This window comes from Megalops cyprinoides, chromosome 22 (assembly GCF_013368585.1).
Source record: "Megalops cyprinoides isolate fMegCyp1 chromosome 22, fMegCyp1.pri, whole genome shotgun sequence".
NCBI lineage: Eukaryota > Metazoa > Chordata > Actinopteri > Elopiformes > Megalopidae > Megalops > Megalops cyprinoides.
Window position 1 is genome coordinate 9,567,920 of NC_050604.1, and position 16,679 is coordinate 9,584,598.

Sequence of the window (16,679 nt, forward strand, 5' to 3'; positions counted from 1 at the left end):
TACAGTGTAGATGGTGTGCTTCTTATTTTCCTTGAAAGACTGAAATGAAGAAAATCCTTGTTGATTACTCATGACAGAAGTCTCTCTTGAGTGAATGTTTTTCTTTTGTCATCAAGGAGAGATCACGTCCCTTCCGGCTCATTCTTAGAGTAGAATAGAACAGCTTATCCACAGTTGTGGAAATTTCTCTTTGGATTCTCCTCATACATATTAATGCTTTAAAATATAAAAACTAAAGACATTGAGCTAGACAGACGCAGATAAGCATGAAGTGTTGCACACAGGACTATTGCACACGTAATGCAAATATACACATTAGTATTGTATATAGACTACTTCATCAATACCTGTCCTGGTCTCACACCTTGTGCTAGGCTGTTCACATGGCCTTGGTGGAAGAGCTGATGCATTTTTTTTGTCCCCAGGTGCATGGGGGGGGGGGGGGGGGGGTCATGTAGCCATAACTGGTGCATAGTTGTAAAGTTGTACCAGCCGCAGCAGTTATTAGCATTAGAACCCCTCCCAAAACTGCATGGGCATTGGTTCCAAAGTGCTGTGGAAACAAGGCTGATGCTTTACCCATGTGCTACTATGCTGACAGGTTCACTGTACACTGTGATTATGGTTTTGTCATGAAACTGAGGAGAACTGTGTAGAGCTGTTTTGCCACTGAGATGAACAGAACTGAGAAAGTGATTTGTGATTAGCATTAAATTTAGAAAAGGGAAAATGTATATTATGACTGTTTTTTTGTTTAGTTTTGGATAGCTTTGGCTCAGGCTCTTAAGTTTATTTCGGTTGTTTCATCACCATAAAGGCTTGTTTGAGTCCTGTTTGCACCGGTTGCATTTCCAGGGGAAAAAACCGAAGTTCCTTGGCAGAACTTTCTGCCCCTTCTTGTCAGAACGTGTTTCACTCATGCAGTCCTAAAGAGAGCTGGCTGTGAAGGCCAGTGAAACCAGAGCTGTCCATCTGACTCTGTCTCATCCAGACGAGGCTGAGTGTGGACGTGTCCACACACACAGAAACCATGCGTTGCTATTCGCCAAGAGGCCTTTGCACTGAAAAACAGCGGAATGCACAGTACTCAAACACCGAGGTCTCTGAGCGCGTTGATGAGTGGAGTGTATTAAAGCATTAACGGTGCCGTTAAAGGCTCCCCCCGGGGCCCCCGCGCGCACCGGCCATCTGTCTCGGCATAAATCCGTCAGGATTGGCGAGGTTCACCACCGAGGTGAAGCAGCGGGGTTCTCCTTCAGTCACGCGGTTTTCATTACGACTTTAATGGCATTATCACAGATTGGCTGTGGCATAGAAATCCATTCCCACACTCTGATAAAATATTTTTAAAAAATCCTTGAGTGGAAAGGATTGGAAAATCATATCCATTGGATTAATGTCAAACAAATGTTTATTTTGAGTCCAGGCTGTTGGCCACGTTCCAGGGCATGTTAGACCCTTTGAAAGATGTAGAATTATCTGCGATCACAGCAGAGCTACCTGTACAGTCCTCTACTGCTAATTCAGATTTATGGTAGCGTGGGGATTTGCCAAAGTGGAGCAGCACAGCCATGCAGTACTAATTAATCAGTCAAGATTGCAATAAAAGATAGATTACAATCTGAGTGAGGAAAAAGTGAATATTGTAATCAACCTTGCATGCCTTGTGTGTCAGGTCCCATGCTTGCTGCGGAGGGGGGGGGGGTGTGAATTAATGTAGTAAGTCTTCTTGTTTTATCGATCTGCAGGTCTGACACCACCTACCACACCTCCTCACAAAGCCAGTCAAGAGAGTCCTTTCAAAGCTTCGATCAAAACAAAGGCTTCCTCGTGCAGCTCCGGGGCCCTTGCCAGCAAGAGGGCGGGGTGCGGCGACCCCGCCCCCTGCCTCCTGCCCGCCAACCCCGCAAAGAAGGGCCCCCAGCAGACTGAGCTGTATGCCCAGCTGAGCAAGATGTCAGCCCTACCCCTGGGGGGCCAGGAGGAGCGTAGGGGCAAGCGGCCCGCCCCACGCCTGTTTGGCGACCACGACTACTGCCAGTCCTCAAGCACAAAACGAGACGTCTCCACGGCGGCCGCCCCGGGCCGCTCCGAGCTCAGGCGTGCGGAATGCAGGGATCCCGCCGTGGCACCTTCTTCCTCTTCCTCCTCCTCCTCTTCCTTGGGCCGCCCGTTTTCGAGGGCAGAGCCGGAGCTGAAAGGCAGCAAAGAGGGCGGGCCCCAGAATCACTCCTCCCACTCCAGGAAGATGCTCCGTGACCAGGAAATCAGGGCGGAGCTTAACAAGCACTTTGGCCTCCCCAAGGAAGCCATCTACAAGGAGGAGAAGGTGGAGCCCACCCCACCACTGCAGGACAGCCACTCGGATGACGAGTATTACTGCAAGCTGCCTGGCTACTTGAACCCGGGTCTGCCCCTGGAGGGGGTCCTGGAGGACAGTGAGGAGGAGAGTGACAGATTCCTGTTCCCCTGGGAGGGGTCCCACCCAGACCTGCTGTTCGAGGGCTCCCCGTCCTGCTCCCTGTCCAGCTGCTCACCCTCGCGGGGCTCCGTCTCCCCCCCGAAATCCCGCCTCTCCCCCCAGCACTTCCGCTGGCCCCGGTCGGGCTCCCGGTCGCGCTCCAAACCCGGGTCTCACCGCCAAGGCCGGCGCTCCTACTCGCGGTCGCCTCGGTCGCGGTCCAGGTCTCCCTACAGCCGCTCATCCTCACGGTAAGACCGCAGTGCCGCAGCAGGTGTCTTCACTCGCGTCACTGTGCGCCGAAACAAAGGCAGGCTGAAGGGAGATTAGCATAGCATAGCGCATGAGCAGCATGAATCAAACGTCCCTCTTAGCTGCCAGGTTTCTCTTTAAGTCTGGACATTTGCATGTGCAGAATGGAGTGCAGTAAATATAACTACACTTCAACAACAATATAACTCGCTATTGGGTGTAGAATTACTGCAAGTGGAAAAATCATAGACATAAACCACAATTACTGTTTGCAGATAGTGAGATGGATTTCTGCCCTCACACTATGGCTTGGCTGTATTGGCTATTGGCTCAACCCTCCTCCTCTTCTGCAATATGATGATAAATAATATGAAACTTCCATCTAGAACCTTCGCCTTGCCTCAGAAGTGAGGAATGTTTGAATAGCTCCAATTAGCTGCAAAAATATAAATCAGAAACCTAAGATTCAAGGTGTACTCATCACAAATTACCTTGTGCCCCCCTCCTGCACCGTCATATGCTAATATTTACACTGCGCTTGTTTCAAAGGAGTGTTAAATCAATTGTAAATCTAATGCAGGTAGGCTGGAAAAAAGGAAGCCTGTTTCCTACAGTGTTTATTAACTGGTTGTCTGCTCATGTCCTCTGGAGTTGGTTGAACAGCAATGCGATGCAAAGGAATGATTACATTTGAACTTTTTGCTCGGTGAAAGGCACCGTGTGTGCTCAGCCCTCCCACGGGGCATTTATGACTTTGTAATACACAGCCCCCGAACAGCGATCTGACACGAGAGCGTCTTGTGAAATCGAATACCTGGAGTAATCCTGTTGTTCTTGCGCCTCCGATCCCCCCTGCTTATCGCGGGGAGACCTCCGCTAACAGCCGAAAGTCAAAGGGTTCATTTCTGGGTCGTTTCGGTGGTGTTTAATTAATACCTCTGACTTAATTAGAAGTTAGAGCGACGCAGATCAAGGAGTTTGAATCCGTCTGCGTTTTAATTAATTCCTTAATTTATTTATTTCAGTTTAGGCAGATTGGTCGGAGGCACCCTCCAAGCGCCGCTCTCCTTTTAAAAGCAACCCCGCCGAAGTTCTGAAATCTGCCTTCTAAAACATCTCCAGCTCACGCTGACAGTAGGAGCGCTCCCTTGAAGAGCTCAGCTGAGCTCGAGTGCCCTGCTGAGAAGATGAGCCTCAGATTAGCGCAACACAGACTGCCTTCACTCCTGCTGGATCATTCAGTCACCTCTTGAACGGAGGCAGTTAGCGTGAATGCTAAGTTTAGTTTCCTTAGACCTGAATTAGCACGTTGTTATTTTTATGCCGGTGTGATGGTTGTGCATTATTTTTCCACACTGAAATCATCGCGTGTTGACTTATTGACAGCGTTGGCTTTGTTCCCAGGTTTTCGTTCCATGTGCTTACAAACGCAATGCCGTGTGCAATTGCCTACTGCAATAACTGCCCCGTGGAAATCAATATTTATTCATATGAACAATAATAATCAGCAACTGATGACTTACGCATTCGGCGGATGAGAGACCGTACACTTGGCTACACAATTTTAGGTAATATCTCGAGGAGTGGAATTAGAATTGAATTGGAATTGATTGAGCAGAATTTCCATTTGATGGAAAGACGTATTGGGGGGTGGGGGGGTGGAAGTGGAACTAACCCGAGTGATCCTGGGTGGATTTAACACTGGTGCTGAAGAGCAGTCCTGCCCCCTTCAAGTGATTTTTCCACAGCGCCCTTACAGATGTTTGTTGGCTTGCTTCCTTCCCTGAGTCCTTTTTTAATACCCTCCATGAAAAGGCCAGCTGCAGATGATTCTGGACTGGAAGCACCTGATGTATCAGTAAAGATGGAGCGCTGCAGTTTTTTCCTCTAGAGCTCTGAATGCCATCAGTGAGAGAAGAGGCAGGGCAATATAAGTTTCATTCATTGGATAAAAAAACTAGCCTAGAAATTGAGCGTGGCGGTGTTTGAAGAAATGTCTTCGTGGAGGTGTGGCACTAGCGCATTCTTTACGCCACAAAGATTTTGGGAGTCTTCAGCCAAAAGACAGAAACATGAGACTGTTATAGGGACCCTGTTCACAAAGGTCCTCAGTGACCCTTGTGTATTGTTATAAAGCATTATGCAGCCTTCGCAGCAACTGCATAGCACTCTATTGTCCTTAACATAACCGTTCACAAATGCACATGCTACCTGCAGTGGATAATGGGTGGCAGCTGTCATAATACATGATGTCTGCTGTCAGGTTGGATTCTTTTTTTATTCAGACACTGTACAATGGGCTTCAAGTGAAATGTTAGCAGAGCCTCTTTAAGCATCTGACAGTTAAATTCTTCACTTGTTCACATGAAACATGAACTAAAGGCACCTGTCTGAATGCTCCAACCCTGTGATGGTATGATGAGTATTATGATTGGCTCTGAGGTGTGTGTGTGAGTAACGCTTGCTGTGATTCGTCTTACTCAGGAGTCGTCACTACGGGGATTCTGGCAGTTGCAGGGCCAGGACTCACAGGAGCCCCCACACGCTTTCCCGATCCCAGTCTCCATCCCCCTCCACCCGGAGACCAAGGTAAATGCCCCCAACTGCCTATTGCGTGGCTCTCACCTGCAGCAGGTTCTCACCTCATTATGAGCACAGTCTTGCTCTGTGGTGTCAGGAGTGGTGCCACGCCAGCTAAGCACTAACTTCGAGCAGGAGTGTCTTTATGCGCGTAGCTTGGACCGGCCCCCGTCAGAGAAGAGAATGTCCAGTCACACATGGCATGGAACCAGCGAAAAAGACCGACAACGGTGAACGCCGAGTGGCAAAGGCGGCCACAAGCCACCCTCGTGAATGAGTCACCGGGCCTGACGGAGCCCAGACGCGACGAATTGGCAAAATGAGGGAAATTATGTAAAGCCGCAGTAAGCTGTAAACTCTAAACCCTGGCAGCTCGATGCCGGCGACACTGAAATGCATCCCTCTTCCTTTTTGGATCGTGTGTCTGTGTGTACGCGCGATTCATCAGTTGTGACACTCGAACGCCTGAACACCAAAGTAAATGTTCCCTCTATGTCCACGTTTTCTCACTCTGCACTGACTGAATTTCTATTCTTGGACTGCTTTACACCAGGGACAGCAGGGATAACATATGTATGTATACACACATATTGTATCTACATAAACACACTATATGTATGCAAGCAGAGTGGTGGCCTCCTCTCCTATATATAAAAAAAAAAAAAAACACAGGGGTGTTTCACATGACCATCAGCACCTGTCTTAACAGCCAAGGCAAAAATTATACTTTCACAGAGAGCCCCTAGGTAATCCCTGACTTTCCTCCTGGATTCAGCACTAAGCGGAAACTAATGGTGCGTGTGTTAGTGCTGACGGTGACGGCTGTCCAAATGAGCGCTCTGCAGCCCCATGAGAGCCGTAACCTTTAGGATGGGGAAACATCCTGTCCGTGCCTTTCACACGGCCGGATCCTGAGGGAAATGGGGAGATGTCTAAGGTTTCGCAGAGGTCATCTGACTTTTGGCATGCTTATGTAAGCGTGTATATGGTAAGGGTATGCTGCGTGTGTGTGTGTGTGTGTGTGGGTGTGTGAGTGCAAGTGTGTGTGCACGTGTGTATGGTGTGTGTGTGTATTGTGTGTGTGAGTGTGTGTGTGAGTGTTTGTGTGTGTGTGCGCATGTGTGTGGAGTTTGTGTGTGTGTGCGTGTGTGTGTGTTTGTGTGAGTGTGTGTGTGTGTGTGTGAGTGTATGGTATATGGTGTATGGTGTGTGTGCGTGTACGTGTGCGTGTACGTGTGCGTGTGCGTGTGTGTGTGTGTGTGTGTGTGAGTGTATGGTATATGGTGTATGGTGTGTGTGTGTATGGTGTGGTGTTTGAGTGTGTATGCATGCGCAGGGCGCTGGAGACACATTGTGTAACATGGCTCCCTCCCACCCCCACAGGTATGACAGCTACGAGGAATACCAGCACGAGCGGCTGAAGAGGGAGGAGTACCGCAGAGACTATGAGAAGAGGGAGTTCGAGAGGGCCGAGCAGAGAGAGAGGCAGAGGCAAAAAGCAATAGTGAGTACAGGCGTTACTGTAACCAGGGACTTCTCCTTCAGAGCGATCAGGCATTTACTTATCCCACGGCTGTCTCTCTCTCTCTCTCTCTCTCTCTCTCTCTCTCTCTCTCTCTCTCCGGCACATTGTCTCCTTTGACTGACAGCCAAAAGCCCAAATCTGCAAGTGCCCTTTTCAGAGAGTGAGCACATGCAAAGTTTGCCATTGAATTATTCAAACGACACATTTCCCTTTATCTTAAGGCTGTATGTTTTAATGCTGAGGTATCCAGAAACCAGTGGCATCCGGTGGTGTTAGTGCCCTTGTGGAGAAAAAAACGTTGAGGAAATGCAACAGCAGCATCAGAGGAGCTTATTGAAAGGATACCTTTTTAGAAGGAAACATTAAATAAGAGGAAAGTGTTTGATAACCATCTTCTGGTTTCTTGGCATATTTAACACAGGGGCCTTCAGCGAAAAATGCTGAGGTGAAGTGAGTCTATTAATTTATTATTTATCAGACATCTGAATCACAACCGTTAAATTGGAAAACACTTTCAATTTGAGTTGATGGCAAGAAACCAACAGAATAATTTGCTATCATCATATCACACTTTAAAAAAGGATTAGGTGGTGTGCTTGTTTTCCTTCAGTCTGGGTTGCTGAATCCTTTGAGAAGAGGTGCATCTTGTCCCCACAGGTCCCTGTTTTAAATGCTACCTGAGTAGACACACACCAGCCATGGCAAACAGATGAATGGATTAGCAGAAAATGTTAGTGGTCAAATATCCCACTGTGGCTAATCGGCGGACCATGTTACTCTGCTCAGAATGTACAACCGCAGCCCGCGCAGAGAAAGCAATATTTTTCCATTGACATTTCCTCATGACCTTATTGTCTGATGTGGCTGCAGGAACACTGTGTTTTTTCTTCCCGTCAGCTTGTTCTGTTGTTGTTCTGTGCCAAAAGCCTTCGTGTTCTCTGAGCATTTCCCGTTTATTTATTTCATTTCCTTTTTTCCCCCGCTGTTTGTGGCGACCTTGCGACCTCCCACAAAAAACAGGGGCCCGGCCCCCCAACATGCCACCCCCCCAGAGACTGTCCACCCAAAAATCAAACAGCCCCCTGGCCTCATCCAAATGAAGCGGGAGGAAGGGTGGAGAAGCGAGTGTGTGGTGGAGTGTATGTGTGTGTGGGGGGGTGAGGGGTTTACCTTTCGTTTTTTTGCTAGACCCTTGGGGGGGGAATGGGAGTGAGCCAATCCCTTTGAAATGTTTCTTTTTTTTTTTTCCGGAGTGGGCTTTCTTCAGAGCGTCTTAGATGAGTCACGGCCGCGTGGTACTCTTGACTGTTTAAAGCGTGCCCAGCAGTGGTCTCTCCCTGAACCACACAGCGCGGGGCCAGCGTTAGGTGAACTTGGGGGGGGGGGGGCTTGGGGGGATTTTTTTTTCCCCTGCCATTTCAAAGGAAGATCCAGGCCACCTCTGTGTATGGGCTTATCTAAAGCGGCTTTCATCTGCGGCGAGAGTAGGAGTTTAATACATCCAAACAAATAGCAGGCTAAGAAAGACACCCCGAGAATTATTATCCTGCAGTGTGTCATAGTGGCAAGTGTGCCAGAAGGTAGTAGGTTCAAACCCCAGGGTGGGGCAATGCTGTTTGACCCCTGATTGAGGCACTTATTCTACACTGCTCTGGAAAACATCCAGCTACATAGATAAATCGTATGTAAAATACATCTTGCGTATGCATGTCCACTAAGCAGGTGTATAACGCGTGTTTGAGGACATCTTTGCCTAACTCCCACTGTGTCTTCTTCAACCACCAGGAGGAGAGGCGGGTGGTGTACATCGGGAGACTGCGAGCCGACATCACCCGGACAGAACTCAAGCGGCGCTTCGAGGTCTTTGGCGAGATCGAGGAGTGCACCGTGAACCTGAGAGACGACGGGTGAGGAGGGGAATGACAGAGACGAATACACCTCTCTCCACCAGAGAGTCTTCCCACTCCATGCATTCACAATGACTAGTAATAAAGGTCTGCGGGAAAGCTGTCGCTCAGGGCTGTTTTGTTCAGAGGAGGGATGGGGAGTTGGAGGCCGGTGCTTTAGGAATCTGACTGCATCTCTCATTGTTAAGGAGCAGAACTTACAACACCATACAGCTCGTTTAAAAGAGTCACATTACCCAAGCAGTCTATGCAGGTGCTGATAATATTTAGTCTGCGTAATCTTATTGTGCAACAGCGATAAAAAAAAGTGTCATGTCACAACAGATCACATTTTTGCCATTTACAGCCTTGCACTGCTTTATTTTTACACGAGAGGCCTTCTGGGGATGTTTCCAGCACCAATGGTCTGATGTGTCTTTTTCTGCCGGTCGCCAGGGACAATTTCGGCTTCATCACGTACCGCTACACCTGTGATGCCGTCGCGGCTCTGGAAAATGGACATACCTTGCGCAGGTCCAAAGAGCCCAAATTCGAGCTGTGCTTCGGCGGACGCAAACAGTTCTGCAAATCAACCTACACAGACTTGGGTAAGGAGCCTTTTTAAATTTTATCATTTTACCGATTCCTACTTCACCATAGCCATATTTCAAGAGCTGGCCACAGGGAAAATAAGCATAAGGTAATGGAGGTGTGGTAGGGACAGTCTGTTCCAGATAATGATGTTAAAAATGACTGCAAAGTTCTCAAGTTGGAGAGTAGGTGGACTTGCAGTGGAAGAGCCATCTTCATAGCCTCAGAAGAACAGGCAGGGCTCAGGGGATCACTGTGGTGTTGCACAGCCTCCGAAAGTACACCATGGTCCCCCATTTGGAGGTGTCATCGAGAAGCGAAGCGAGCCATCCGTCTGTATTTTCACACATAATAAATATTACAGTCGAGTGAAATTGTCTTTCGTCTTCAGAGAAAGCACGTCCGCGCCACGCCTTACCATCAATACCCTTTCACCCACATGTATATTTCATGTGATGGTTTGAGATGAAAAATATAAGGCTGGAGGCCAAGGTCAAATCCCATCACCCCCCCCCCCCCCTTCTCCAGAGAGGGGGAGAAATCCAGCTGTTGCCATGCTGAGTAGAAACATGACCTTGCCGTAACCCCTACCAGCAGCCTATGACCGGGGGCGGGTGTTGAGTAGCACAGCTGCAATGTGATTGGTCACCATAAGAACTTTTCTTTCCTTCTTTCTGCCCTCCAGAAATGCCACTATATAACAGACAGTCCGTATAGACTGTATATGAAAAAGGATGGCTTTGAAATGAAGTGCATGGATAAATATAGTTCCCTGTGAAGCCTGCACAGATCCACTGTAGAAGCAGGGGCTTCACTTGCGGATCAGAATGGCAAAACCAAACCACTAACCCTTGGGCACAGGGTCTAGTAGTCTTACCCTCACGCCACATTTCTCTTATCCATAGCCCAATTGTTTTTCAGTTTAATGTCACATATATGAATGGTCTTTGTACTTTATTGAATGACAGTACTCAAATAACCCATTACCATATGAAAGAGCATATGATGCCAGTGAGAACAGTGGAATCTGGGCATTGGGTGGCAGGACTGCTGCTATACCCTTAAGCAAGACGCTCTGCCTCAATTGCTCCACTGTAAAAAAAAAAAAAACTTCTGCTCTGTAAGATACATATTACATTTGTAATTGAAATGCATTTTAGGGGCATATCCATTAACCTTAAGGCTTTCAAATATTATTAGCCTCTTCTGTCGGCTTGAAAATAGCTGCTCAGTTTTGATGCTCAATTTATAAGCACATGGCAGGCTCCCTAAGAGTGGAATCTCCTGAACCCTCCCGGAAGATTTAGAATGAAGAGGAAATTGTTACTTTTATGTGAACTGACGTGCCACGCAGTCTTGGGTTTCTCCTCGTTTTCTCCCCGCTTTGTGATGTCATAAATAAAGTAATGATACTTGTGCGCAAAAATGTATTCAGATTTATCAGCTACTGCTGTAAAAACCTTCATGTCGCTGTGACAGAGATATGAGATGGCTCCTTCAAAAATCGGTGGGAATGGAAAATACTAATACTAATAATAGCGTTATAGTGCACATGTGTGCAAATATACAAAGTTAATACGAATTATAGGACATAGGCAAAAATTGAATTTAAGCATTATTTCTTCATTAGTTTTTGTGATTATTACATCACCATTTTAAATTATTATTACATGATTATTTTATAGCATTATTAATATTAGTAGTGATGGTATTTGCAGGATGTCTGCCTATAAAGAAGGAAGGAACATGAAGTGCATGTTTAACCAAAGTTCCCAGACTCATAATGCTGCTAATATAGAGCATATAATAAGAGCACAGGTGAGCTGCAGGTTATCCTCTCTGTAGTCTGTGCAAAGCCAGATAAGAGGTAAAGAGAGTGGCGTACACAGTTTTGTCTGCTCTTTTGCTCCTCTCCTTCTTCCCCCCTTACTTTATGCGAGTTGCCAGCGCAGTGTCCGTTAGCGGCTGGCAGCGTGGCGGCGCGTTGGTCATTCCTCGAGGCGCGCCGCATGACACTGTCCGCCCCTTGGCCGTGGAATTGGATCGCGGCCGGCTTCTCTCCCGCCCGCTGCGGTCAGCCCTGCGGCCCGCGCACTCCCGAGCGTGCCGCTACCTGCGCGGGGGCCCGTTTACGGAGCCGCCTGCTGGAGCAGATAAGGCAGCTCCTCCTTTTTTATTATTATCGCACATCAAAACGCACGCCTCGGGTCGGCGGCTTCGGCCGGCGTCGGGAAGGTTTATTTTCCGAGCGCTGCACGTGAGTCTGCGTCGTCTGAAGTCCCGGACCGGCGAGAGCACTCGCGGCGCAGTTGTGGCACCGTAAATCCTTCTCCAGTTTCAACCTAGTTCTGCACTTTATGGCCGTTGTGTCACTTGTCCCAGATCCGCAGTGGCATTACATTACATTATATTACAGCTGCTTAGCAGACGCTCTTATCAAAGCAATTTGGGTTGAGTACCTTGCCCAAGGGTACAAAGACAGTGCCCTACTGGGGAATTAAACCAGCAACCTTAGGGTTACAGGCCCTGTTCCTTCCCACTGTACTATACTGCTGCATTGATCTACGGTACTGATCTTTGCTTTTCTACAAGTTCAGAAGCTAAAGCCCTATCGGTTATTGCTCTAGGGCTGTCACGGCATTAAACTGGTGGCTGGACACTTAATTCTAACTATAGCCTCTTATCCTGGCATCTTGCCACAGAGTGTCTCACGACAGTGTAGTCTAATGTGTCGCAGCTGAGGTGAAGGCCCAAACTCATTCCAGCCTTAGCACGTGAGCGCTGTTTTCTTATTAACAAAATATTTTTGTCAAACCCATAACACCGGGTAAGATATATAAATTATATCTAGCTATGGCTTCCATTCATGAAGTTCTCATTGAGGTTACATTGAATCTGAAGTTCAAACTAACATTCAGCCATGTCAGGCTATTGCACTCAGGAGTCTTAGAAATAAAAAATTTAAAAATTTAGGAAAGGAAAGTCCTCTTTAAATAGTTGCCAGCAAAATGATCATAAACTGATGGCATGTGCACACTTAATCAGAGCAGAAAGGGCAGAGTCCCCCCACGTTGGGGTAAACGCTGCCGGTGACGCGGCAGGAAGCTGAACGTGAACACTTTCTCTAACGCTAGCGCTAACAGCCGGCTGTGTTTGTATGTGATTCCAGACTCCCACTCTGACGACTTCGACCCGGCCTCCACCAAGAGCAAGTACGACTCCATGGATTTCGACAGCCTGCTGAGGGAAGCCCAGAGGAGCCTGCGGAGGTAACGAACGCACCTCCAGCCGTCTGCCAAGGGGAGGCGCCATACCTCACTCCGCCGCGTACGTGTCCGTCCGCTGGGAGACCGCCGGAAAGCTCCAACGCCCTGCGCACCAGAAAAAAAAAACGAAACAACAAATAAAAACAGGAGGAATGAGAACAAAGACAAAAGTTTACAGGAACCAAGCTGCCCGGAGGGTGGAGAGGTGCCGCCACGGACGGGAACGGCCGGCGAGAGTGGCTCGACACCATAGAGGGAACGCACTGTAACGGATGCTCCTCCTCGTCCCGCAACATCGTCGTGCAGCTTGTTCACTTCTCTTTTTCGATCGTCTTTTTCTGTGGAGTTTTTAATCTGATACTTGGATGTGGTGTTACATTATTAAGATTTGGGCTGGGTTGGGTGGGCGGGGTAAATATATCTGAGCTAATACAGTAAGATTGTTGCCTACATTTGCTGAAAATGTAGCTGCGTATTAAAAAAAAAACATTTAAGGAGTTCCGATTGAAGATTATTTTTATTTTGTGTACATATCTGACAAAGTTCCTTATTTGTTACAGCTATGCACTGTACAATGCCGCCTTTTGAAATGATGCCGATTTTCATAACAAAGAATGTTGATCTGTGGTTATTACAATGAAGTGAAATGTATTGTACACCCACACCGACATGACATTTCAATGATGTGATATGAGTGTATTGAAATGCATATGTGTGTTGTGTATTGAATTGGGTGATTTTTTTTGTTTTTTTTTTTGGGGGGGGGGGGGGGTGGTTAAACAAACAAACAAAAAAATGTTGTTACATGTCTACTGCAGTTTTTTTGGTAACTGTTTATGAGATTTATCACTCCATAGTTTCCATATACAACCAAATGTGAAATAAATTTTGTTAATGTTTGTTTTCATGATTGTAAATGTACAGGTAAATATAGACCTTAAAAGGCCCATCAGAAACATAGTTGAGTTAATTCTAAAACAATCAATAGCCATCCTTTTTTTCCAGATTACCGTTTCTAAGTCGAGTAAAAATGCATCTTGGTAGTTTTTGATAATTCACCACCAACAAACTCCTGTGGGACATCACGGTTTACCTTTCTGTACGTTTTTCTTCAAGGGTTCTGTTTTATCTATTCTTGATTTTTAATTCAGATATTTATATTATCTCCATCATGTGGAGTACCTTACAAATTAACTATTTATTTGCATATTTAATTTTCGTATTAACCTGAATTGGGGGATATATACAAATAATAAATGTTTATAATATTTTTTATGCCTTTCAAAAACAAATTATAAGAAAATCTCATCAACAATGAACCCTCATGAAAATGCTGCTTGTAGATCACGTATCTATTTCAAGAGCCTGTTGTATACAGCTTTAATGTTTCTTTTTGACCCCCATGTCGTTTCTCCTTTTTATAATTAGTCATATAGCAATAACAATGATTTTACAGGTTTTTTGCTTATTTATATTCTCTGCTTCTCAAATGTGCTTGATTATATGAATGCCAAACAAATGTTTACAGAGGGGTTTTTTTTTTCCTGGATTTTTAAAAATCTAACTTGTTGTAAACAAAAGAATATAATATTGCCACTATTAATAATGCTGATTTTAAAATGAAAATAATATTAGTGAAAGAAAAAAAAGCAATAAATTATTTTTTAAAACATTTGTATTTTATCTTTTAATGTTGTGTGGTTTTGGACCAGACTCATTACCCCACAGCTCACAATTTAGGAAGTCCATTAGTCCATTCCTCTGTGTGTGTGTGTGTGTGTGTGCGCATGCGTGCATGTGTGTGGGTGTGTGGGTGTGCTTGTATGTGTATAGAAGTGGAGTTTGCCACATGTTCACATTTGTACAGGTGTAATTATTCACCAGTACCTAGCCTTGGAAAGTCAGTTTAACTGCGAAGAAAAAAAAAACACATATCATGCATGTATTGTGCATAAGAGTGACGTGGTGGGTGTCTATATAGAGTTTTGAAATCTGGACTCAATTTACATTGATTAAATATTCAATATTCTTCGCAGTTCAGTCAGATATCACTGTAGCTTTATTATGACTCAAAAGGTAACCTTTTGCTTTTTGGTTTAATTAAAGTCCTGCTAATACAGAGTACCAGGTACTATGAATATCAGAGTGTGCAGAAATCTTTTCTATTAAAGCCTGCCGATCACAGATCGTCTTTCATGGAATAGTAGACAGAAAATCAAGATTTATATATTTTCTCCTAATCAGAGCTTGGGTAATGATGTCATGTCCTATTCAGTAGATGTGACTCTAATCATTGTAATGTAAAATGTGCTTTGTAAATTGCCTAGAATCACAGTATAATATAGCACCTGCTGATTTTTTTTTTAAATAATGTGAAGTACAGAGTTCTATGGCACTGCTTTTAACTCGGGGGAGATCATGTTTCTTTTGTTTGGATGATAAAGGGTAGTGGTGGGTGGGCGGGGTTTTGTCTGTTTGTGTCCTATCCATGTTGCCTTCTGCCAACTCCTTACCAATGCCTTTGTGGTTCTACCTATTGTATGAATTTATTGTGAATTTTAATTTTTTTCTTAACGTGCAATTCTCATCAGCCTCACCGAGCCAATAAAGGGAAACGTGTTTCAAAGAAAGATGATCCGTACTGTGTCGCTCTGGTCTTTGTACAGGTTAAATTTGGGCTACAAAATTGCAGTTCTGGAGGGACACATTCTAGAAGTTTCTCCATCTCTTCTCCAACCACTGGCCCCCTCAGCACTGGGGAAGGAGGTGAGAGTGATTCAGACCTCAGCTGGTTAATTGCATGACTAGAAAGGAAGCCGGCAGACATTGCGGCTCTTCGCCAGAGCTGAAGTCCTTGACAGTGAGCCAAGTGTTATGAAGGATATTTTCCTCATGATAGTTGCTTTACACACTTATGCTCCCAGTGAATAAGACAAACAAGCACATGATTTAATTCTGGTGGAGCAAATTTACCTCAGACTTGTTAAATATTGTGTGGTCCCTCATCACTGGCTGTTCTGGTTTTATACAGTATGTGAACAAGCTTTGCTGGGTAAATATTTTCCCTCTGCAGAAGGAAAAGTGTCTGCAGATGTGTCTGTTTGTGTTTTTTCCTAACAAGCTAGCCCTTGTCTCTTTATCTCTTTATGCTAGCCTTTTTCTCTGGTCAGCCAGGTTGTCCAGAGTAAGGCAGGTTCATCAGGTCATCTGCTGCACATTTCAGCAGATGGCATGTGCACGGCCTGTGTTTTCACATGTCGGATATTGATATTGAGTTGTTACAGTAATAATTGAGTGTTACAGTAATAACCAATCACTTGATGCAGTAAAGTTAGAAGGGTCCCAGGGTTACTCTCAGAAAGAACAGCCAACCGATGACTTTCTCCAGTAATTAAGCATGTACATCAAATTGGAGACCAAGATTAACTTCAGACATCTGGGGAAGTAAGATTATGAAAATTAAACCCAAGGAAAGTGGTTGGTTGGACATGCCGAGCAGGATGATCTCATGGCACTGATTGATATTGATGTTGAAGTGGTTGGTACATTACATGTCCTGTTGAATATATTCCCTGGACTTACTTTCTTCAGTGATCAAGTGCAGTTTAAGTGGAGTTGAGGTGTTCCAAAAAAAAAAAAAAAAAAACGGAAATGGTACTGTATTGATAAAATGAAAGTTAATGTAACTCACTACTGCTGTGTACTTTTCTGCAGCAGATTTCTATATATAATTACTTATGATAATCATTGCCCCAGTTCACAGTTTCATTGTAAGATGGGAACTGTCGCCAGGATAAAAGAAATATGGAGGGGGAAAACGCATTAAAATTTCATGCTGCTGAGACATCTGATTGTGTTTCTTATTAAGGTGCTATTTAGCCTGAGAGAAAGAACTGCTGCTTTCATTTTGGCAGTGTGGCGTCTTGGCAGGAGCTCTCCTGAAATGTGCCCTGTCTAAAGGAAGATACTGTTGATATCCAAGGCCATTTCTTACTGGACGGACTTAATGGACCTCAGGCTGTTCTCTGAAAAATGGGTTTGTGAAAAAATGTTGCTTTACCTTCAACTGCCATCTAATGCGTAGAGCTTAATTGGAGCTTGAAATTAATAATTACTGC

At 45.4% G+C, this 16,679-nt stretch overlaps 1 protein-coding gene across 1 annotated transcript in view; it reads left to right on the forward strand.

Moving 5' to 3' along the window:
* LOC118769575 (peroxisome proliferator-activated receptor gamma coactivator 1-alpha-like) overlaps positions 1-13,323 on the forward strand; it is a 37,577-nt gene extending 24,254 nt beyond the window's left edge. Inside the window, exons 8-13 of the mRNA XM_036516730.1 lie at positions 1,749-2,712; positions 5,198-5,302; positions 6,677-6,797; positions 8,604-8,725; positions 9,161-9,312; positions 12,465-13,323. Coding sequence (XP_036372623.1) covers positions 1,749-2,712; positions 5,198-5,302; positions 6,677-6,797; positions 8,604-8,725; positions 9,161-9,312; positions 12,465-12,568 — 1,568 coding nt within the window. The 3' untranslated portion in view covers positions 12,569-13,323. The remainder of the gene's footprint in view (positions 1-1,748; positions 2,713-5,197; positions 5,303-6,676; positions 6,798-8,603; positions 8,726-9,160; positions 9,313-12,464) is intronic.
* Positions 13,324-16,679: the final 3,356 nt, after the last annotated feature.